The sequence below is a fragment of the Gekko japonicus genome, unplaced genomic scaffold (genome assembly GCF_001447785.1).
Source record: "Gekko japonicus isolate JY-2015 unplaced genomic scaffold, Gekko_japonicus_V1.1 scaffold2412, whole genome shotgun sequence".
In the NCBI taxonomy this organism is placed as follows: domain Eukaryota; kingdom Metazoa; phylum Chordata; class Lepidosauria; order Squamata; family Gekkonidae; genus Gekko; species Gekko japonicus.
Genome location: NW_015159786.1, coordinates 165,235 through 173,702, shown reverse-complemented (window position 1 = coordinate 173,702; position 8,468 = coordinate 165,235). Strand labels below are relative to the sequence as shown.

The 8,468-nt window shown below is 46.6% G+C and overlaps 1 protein-coding gene across 1 annotated transcript in view; it reads left to right on the top strand.

Moving 5' to 3' along the window:
* Positions 1–8,468, top strand: part of COG3 (component of oligomeric golgi complex 3) — a 55,769-nt gene that overhangs the window by 18,750 nt on the left and 28,551 nt on the right. Inside the window, 2 exon segments of the mRNA XM_015407171.1 lie at positions 2,929–3,021; positions 5,678–5,803. Of these exon segments, the coding sequence (XP_015262657.1) occupies positions 2,929–3,021; positions 5,678–5,803 (219 nt within the window).

The window sequence follows — 8,468 nt, the reverse complement described above, 5'->3', positions numbered from 1 at the left end:
TCTGGAAATCCAAGAAGACTAGGCACCAGCAGAAAACAGGGCAGCAAGTAAGTCATAAGACTGTTCTTGTAACCAGACGAACAAGTCACATGCCCTTTAAGAGTTCTGAGTTGCCTGTTGAACCCAATGTCTCTGTAAGGCGACTCTGAGGACATGGATTTCCCTTTCCAAAAGAGTTAATGTATAAATGTTTGCCATCAGTCAAAAGCAGCTTAACTAATTGAAACAGATTCGCAGGCAAAATAAAATAATAACATGGGCACATTGAGAATTTATGAAGGTATAATCACCTTTTCTATCGAAAAGGCGACAAGCGTTAACGGTAAAGAACCCCATTTCATAACTAAATCCTTCAAATATCGTCCAGCTTTATAAATCACCCCATCTAAAGAATCGTATACCAAAAAAAAAAGGATTTGCCAAGATCCGGTTTCTGCCAGTTCCCATTTAGGGTATCCCCGGATACAGGAGGGGGGATAAAGATTGACTAAAACTGTTTTATTCATGGTGTAAACGTCCATGTGCATGCACACTTCTTCAGATACACTGGAACAAAACTTCTTACACTGAGCACTGTGGAATCCAGTAGATCTGCAGATGGCACATTCCGGGTCGTTTTCTCTGATCCTTTAATTAAAGATGCCTGTGATCTAACTTTATTGACAGAGGTTGGCTCCTCCCAGAAAAAAACCTTGCAAGAGAGGACTGGTTTTTTTATCTGCCCCATTTTTATCTGCCCTTTTTTTTAGAGGATTGGTGGCCAGTTCAAGAGTTTTCCGCAGTTTCCGTAATTGACTAATCAAATGTTCTCGCTCCAGCTGAGGAAGATGCCTACTAGAGGTTAAGAACATAAGAACATAAGAGACGCCAATGTTGGATCAGGCCAAAGGCCCATCTAGTCCAACACTCTGTGTCACACAGCGGCCAGAAATACCAGGTGCCATCAGGAGGTCCACCAGTGGGGCCAGGACATTAGAAGCCCTCCCACTGTTGGCCTCCCCCAAGCACCAAGAAGACAGAGCATCACTTGCCCCAGAGCCCCTATCTATACCTTGTGGCTAATAGCCACTGATGGACCTCTGCTCCATATATCTATCTAATTCCCTTTTGAAGCCGTCCATGCTTGTAGCCGCTACCACCTCCTGTGGCAGTAAATTCCATGTGTGAATCACTCTTTGGGTGAAGAAGTACTTCCTTTTATCCGTTCATTTTCTGCTCATTTTCTGTTGCTTCTACATCTTGACGGCCACCAGGAAAGTTCTATAACTTATCTTCCCATAAAGAAAGCAACTGTCGATTTCCTGTGGCCATATGATCCACATTCAGTTTTGTTGGAGTAGGGGATTTCACGCTTGAATTCCCTCCAGAAGGGTTCCTTACTGTGGCTTCAGGGTTTAAACTCCTTATAAACTGATGAGGCCTTTCCCACTGAAGTAAAGGTGAAATCTCAGTTTGCCTATAAGATCTGGAAGGAAAAATACTGTGCCTATTCAGATAGGGTATATGTGACATCATCTATCGAGGAATTCTTGGTGAATAGAACTGAAGCCGGCGGAGGCTGGGAGGGCGAGATAACAGATCAAATCAAATCAGATAACAATCATTTCCATAAGAATTTGGGAAATGGATTTCAAGTCTACTGAAATGAAGTTTGCTGTAGTTAGGAGTGCGAACTCTAATCTGGGAGAACCGGGTTTGATTCCTCTTTCCTCCACATGCAGCTGCTGGTGTGACCTTGGGTCAGTCACAAGTTCTTTTAGAGCTCTCTCAGCTCCACCTACCTCACAGGCAGTGTTCCCTCTAAGCTGAGTTGGTGTGAGCTAGCTCACAGTTTTTTAGCCTCCAGCTCACAGATTTTTGCCTTAGCTCAGGAAGAATGGCCTCAAAGCAAACTAATTTATGCAGTAGCCAAATCACTCGCTCACAACTTTAATGCCAGTAGCTCACAAAGTAGAATTTTTGCTCACAAGACTCCACAGCTTAGAGGAAGCATTGCTTACATGGTGTCTGTTGTGGGGAGGGGGAGGGAAAAGAGATTGTAAGCCGCTCTGAGACTCCTTTGGGAAGCGAAGGTCAGGGTATAAATCCAATCTCCTCTTCCTCCTCCTCCTCCAAATGTTTTTTTGCTAGTGACTGTGGAAACCAATGTATCCTTTGGGAGTTGTATGGTAGAATGGTTGTCTTAAAGTTGTACATCAAGGACATGAATTTGCAAATAAGTCTCTTTAAAAGCACTGTGATATTTAGCTAAATATTGGTACTGAGAAGGAAAAAGCACAAACGAATGAAGCGCAGTTCCCTCTGAGTCCCAGTGCATTTTAACCAAACAGATAGTTTAAGCATTCTTTCTAGCCCAAGTATCCATTCCGCCTCCTTATGTCACGAGTGTTGATTTCATTGGGCTTAGACTGGAGTAGCTCTTCCTAACAAGGCATTGAAAATCTCAGTGACTCAGTGCTGTCTGAAGCGGATGCCTGTGAATTGTCTAAACATAAAGCACTCAGTATTGTAGTCACCTGAGGAGGTGAATCCAAAAACCTGTTTTGGGTTCCAGAACAGTGTCCTATGAAGCAGGTTCCACTTCTGCAAGAAGAGTGCTTAACCTAAGTGGCTGCAATTGCATTTATTCTGGCCTTCCAGCTTAAGTAGAAACATGTTGTAACTTCAATGCACAGCTATTCTGAAGTTGTCCAAAACACTTTCCTTCCATGGCTTGGAAGAAACTAAATACCCACCGCACTTAAAGCGGATCCCTTCTTGGTTTCCCCCGGCTATTTTAGTAAGTAGAAGATACATTATGTACCAAGGATTTTTTCCTGTTGGTAAGCAGCAACAATATAGTGCAGTCTGGAAGTTTAGTCTGTTGCATCTTTGATTTCTGTTTCTGTAACACGCAGGTTTCTGCTTTTTTCCCTCTCTCTCTCCAAGAAACTGAATTCCCCAACGTTATCTGTTAACAGCGAAGGTTTTATCCCTATGCTGGCGAAACTTGATGATTGTATTACGTACATTTCCTCACATGTAAGTGGTGTTCTGTTTTCTCACTATTTGCATTAAGATGGGTAGCCATGTTGGTCTGTCTGTAGCAGTGGAAAAGAGCAGGAGTCCAGTAGCACCTTAAAGTTTGTGGCCAGGTAGGAGCTTTCGTGAGTCACTGTTCACTTCTTCATATCCCTTCTTCAGATTCTTCTTCGGATACCTTGGTATCCTACCCTGCCACATATTTTGTTAGTCTTTACGGTGCTACTGGACTCTTACCTCTTTTCTAATGTGTTCAGATTGCTTTACAATATGCAATCCTGTATTTCATCAATTCTTGCTTTAAGAACCTGGTAGCAAGAAGAGGCAAGAAAACCCACACCAGCCCCTGGGTTCGTTCACTATTCCTTACTCCTTATTGGTTGGTCTACAGTGTCAGAATCCTGGTTAAATCAGTTCTCAACACCATTCACTTCAAAGAAAGTTAAGTTTATTGAGACACTGATAGATACCATAATGGACGCGAGCTTTGTTAGGACTGAAGGTGAAAGCTCGAAGATTGCAGATATATTGTGTTCAAGCAAAGGCACTAAAGATCAGGACCCAATCACCCCACAGTATTTGCCCGCCAGAAATAACAGTCAACTGACTCCCCCCCCACTAAGCTTGTACCCCTCCCAGAGCATCCATCCCACCAGAATTAACAGTCGCCTACCCCCCGCTGCGGTGGCTCAAGTGGTTAAGACGCTGAACTGCAGGCTGTGGAAGGTCAGTAGTTCAGCAGTTCGAGACCCGGGTTGCTGCATGACGGAGTGAGCTCCCGTCTCTAGTCCTAGCTCCTGCCAACCTAGCAGTTCGAAAGCAAGAAATTGCAAGTAGATAAACAGGTACCGCTTCGGTGGGAAGGGAACAGCATTCCGTGCGCCTTGGTGTTTAGTCATGCCGGCCACATGACCACGGAAATGTCTTCGGACAGTGCTGGCTCTTCGGCTTGGAAACGGAGATGAGCACCGCAACCCTAGAGTCAGATTCGACTGGCTTTCGAGCAAGGGAACCTCCCCCCCCTCGTAGGCACCGTAGCCTCTACATAGCAAAAAACCCACAGAAAGACATTTGAGAAGCCAGGACATTTGGCATCGCTAAGGTGATAAGCCCCTGGCACATCAAAGTATCGAGAAAACACAAGTGTTCCAGATTCGCACTCTCCTCCCTTCCCCTCCTCTCAATGGCAGGCGCGCTGTAAAATGCATAGGGAGCTTGACATACAGAATCTTACTTCCGTGTCTTGATTTAGGCTGAACTCTGTCGGCTGATGTGTTCCTTTCTTGAACCTAACTTCTTGCTGGTGGCTAACGAGAACCACCAGCTGGCCTGGGGGAAGTAAAGAAGCCCTGCATTAAATAGGGGTGCATGCACGTTGCACCGAATTCCTCGTCGAGAAATCCTGTGTTCGGAAAGTCAACTTAAGCGAGATATTTCATTCTTCAAACTCTATTTTTGCTGGCCCAGGAGAGGCAAGAAGTTGAAAAATAGCGGAGGCTGGGGATCGTTCTAGATCAGGGGTCCCCAGCCCTTTTCAGCCCGTGGGCACCTCTGGAATTCTGACGCCGGGTGGAGGGCACAGCCACAAAATGGCTGCTGTGGGAGGCGGAGCCAGGGGCGAGAGGCCAGGGTCTGAGGTTATCCCTAACGCTGGTAGTAGGTCTTTAGCGTTTCAGGTGGAAGCCCTGTTTAATGAGACGCCTTTTTAAATTAACATATTTCTGCATACATATAAAATAAGTGTACACGCTGAACTAGCAAAGAACCTTAGTAAGGTGGTGGGAAAGGGAAAAAATGTTTTACATAAAGCCGCTGTCTGTGTTAGACATGAACATCAAAAACACTTCTAAAAACACTTCCTGGGCACCACGTTGGGGAACCCTGTTGTGAATATTCAATAGGAATCCAGGCCTGGCTGACTTCGGGATGGTGCCGGCATCCCCACGCCGCTCTTCACCCCCTCAGAAGCCCTTTTCTGATCTGAGCTGCCTTCTGTAAACTTGCTGGGGGCTGTGTGTGTGTGGATAGCCCTCTTCAGTGGTGAGGGGTTTGGGTTTAGTGCTTTGGCCCTCCTTTACAGGTGGAATTAAATAAAATGGCTCCCCGGCGTCCCCGCCTGGCCATTGCAAAAATAGCTTGAAGATGCATCTGTGTGCAAAATTCTGGGAGACCTCCTGGGGAGTTCTTTGCCATCCGTCCCTGTTGAGGGAGATTCCGGGAGATCCAGGTTCGAATCCCTGCTCGCACCATGGAAGCTCGCTGGGTGGCCTTGGGGCAGTCACAGACTCTCAGCCTGACCTACCTCACAAGGTTGTTGTGAGGATAAAAGGGAGGGGGAAAAGTGAACTGTTTTGCGTTGGAGAGAAGGGTGGGATATAAATAAAGAAAAATGTTTAAAAATGTCAAGAGATAATCCCTCATAGCATTTTTTTTTTAAGACAATACTCTGGGTATTTTAAAAGCTTAACCACTGATGCGTCATTCCTTCAGGCTCTCTTACTAAAATCATGCGCGTCAGGGTTTCTTTGGTGGCCTTACTGAGCTCTGCCCCAGGCGCTGCTGCTTGTTCCGTTCAAAGCACGGAGCTCTAGATGTCCCTTCCGAGTCCTTATTTGCCCCCCCACCTCTTCTTTAAAATGCCTTTCTTCTCTTCCAGCCAAACTTTAGAGATTATCCTGTATATTCGACGAAGTTCAAGCAATGCCTTTCTAAAGCTATGCACCTCATGAAAACGTACACTGTGAATACACTGCAGAACCTCACAAACCAGATGATTAAAAGGGTAAGTTGGAGGGAACCAGCAGTGAATGGGTTTTGGCAAGCACCACATTCAGCATGTCACAAATCACATTCTTTGGGAATAGCTCTCTGACCAGTTCTTCAGGGCTGGAGGAATAAAACACCTTTGGGTTAGCCTAAGATCCCTAATAAAGGAAAAAATCTCCAGGAAAGGGGAGTTTAGAAACCCTAACTCCACTCCCAAAGATTGCTTCCTCTTGGGTTCTGTAAGTTCATAGAGGTTTGAATTGGTTGATTTTGCCTTGTTCTCTCTCATCTTTCCCCTTTAACTCGTCAATATTCTGTTCTCCTGGAGCATATTCTGTCTTCATCAGTCTTTAGATGATTTATAAATAATAATAAATAATCTTTCAATTTGTTGATCGCTCAATCCTGCAGAGCTTGCTGGCTCTGAGCGATTTACAGTTACTCATTTTTCACGAGGGACTAACAATGATTTGTGGGGAAAGGGAGGACAACATATATACATCTTAATTCACACACATTCACAGCCGACGAGGGTTTCGTTCAGTTGAAGATGAGCGTGATCCAGACGGCATTTTTCCTCGGCCTGGTTTGATGGCGTCAGCTTTCTCCAGACTCCTTCGAGTTGTAGCGCCGCACTGCCACCGCCTGGCCAGAACGGCCCATTACAGGCTGTCTTTCATGCCGAGGAGATCTCTCTAGGCTTTCCAGTCTTGTGAGCTGGACTTCCGTTCGCTGGCTAACACCGCTCCACCCCAAGGGGGGGGGGATTTGAGAGTGTTAGACTGCTGTTTAATCTATATGCAGGAGGTATCCTAAGGGGATTAAATTTAGATGAGGGTGGAGTGAAAATAGGTGGAAGTTTGAGATACGCAGATGACACCACATTACTGGGAGAAAACAGTGCAGACATGAAAGAACTATTGCTGAAGGTTACAGATGAAAGTGCCAAAGCAGAATCACAGCTGGGCATCAAGAAGACAAAAGTAATGACTGCTGGGGGAATTACACATCTTTAAGGCTGACTATGAAGTCATTGAGGAGCTGCGGTGGCTCAAGTGGGTAACAGCGTTCCGTGTGCCTTGGTGTTTAGTCATGCCGGCCACATGACCATGGAAACGTCTTCGGACAGCGCTGGCTCTTTGGCTTTGAAACGGACATGAGCACCGCAGCCCTAGAGTCGGATTCAACTGGCTTTCGAGCAAGGGAACCTTTACCTTTACCTTTTTATGAAGACATTGAAACTGTTCAAGATTTTCCATTCCTTGGCTCCGTCAACAACCAGAAGGGAGACTGCAACCAAGAGATCGGAAGGAGGCGGAGACTGGAAAGGGGAGCCATAAAAGAGCTAGGGAAGACCCTAGACTGTCAGGATGTGTCGCTGGCAACCAAGACCCAGATAATTCAGGCCACGGTATCCCCCTTAACTGTGTCTGGGTGTGAAAGTTGGGCCGTGAAGAAAGCGGAGAGGGAGAAAGTGGATCCCTTTGAAATGTGGTGCCGGAGGAGAGTTTGACGGGCACGGGGGACCACCAGAAAGACAGGCCCGTGGGCTCTAGATCACATCGAGCCTGAACTTTCCCTAGAATCAAAAACGACCCAACTGAGGCGGTTATGCTGGGGAAAACTGGAGGCAGCGGGGAAAGAGGAAGACCCGGCACGAGATGGGTTGACTCTGTAAAGGCCGCCGCGGGCCTCCTTTTGCAAGACCCGAGCCAGGCTGTTAGCAAGTGGCTGTTTTGGAGGCCCTTAGCTCCTCATCGCGTCGCCGTAAGTCGGGAGTTACCGGAACGCACTTCACACACACACACGTGCGCACGCACGCACAGGCACACAGCCTTCTCTGGCTATCTGGCAGCCCCCTAACCCTTCATTGTCTGTCGGAGGCCTAAATTTACCACTTCCGTGATTGTCACGGAGGCCAGCCACTTAACTGTCCTGTCCAGTGTTCCCTCTAAGCTATGGAGTCCTGTGAGCAAAAAACTCTACTTTGTGAGCTCCTGGCATTAAAGTTGTGAGCAGGTGATTTGGCTACTGCATACATCAGTTTGCTCTGGAGCCCTCCTTCCCGAGCGAAGACAAAAATGTGTGAGCTGGAGGCTAAATAACTGTGAGCTGGCTCACACTAACTCAGCTTAGAGGGAACACGGGTCCTGTCCTACCACTCCGTGGAGTGAAGTTTATTTATTTTACAAAAATATCCCCCGCTTTTCCTTTTGGCCCCAGTCTGAGCTGCGGTGGCTCAAGTGGTTAAGACGCTGAACTGCAGGCCGTGGAAGGTCGGTAGTTTCGAGCAAGGGAACCTTTACCTTTACCTGAAGCCTAGTGGGGATCTGTCTCTGTGTAAATGTTATATGTGGGTACCAATGCTCCCTCTAAGCCATGGAGTCTGTGAGCAAAAATTCTACTTTGTGAGCTACTGGCATTAAAGTTGTGAGCGAGCGATTTGTCTTCTTCAGAAATTAGTTTATTGTCTAAATATGAATACGTTTGGTATCCATTAATATGCTGTCATATGTTTGATAGTACGTCATTGAAGAGTTCATTTTTTTGAGCGTTAGAAAAAGCTTAGCTGCTGTAATAAGCAGGCCAGTTGGGTGTAGTGGTTGACAGGGGTCATTTCGGGGGGGGGGGCCGCGGGGATCGCCGTTCCCCCGGGGGAGGTACGGGGGGGCGGGGCACAT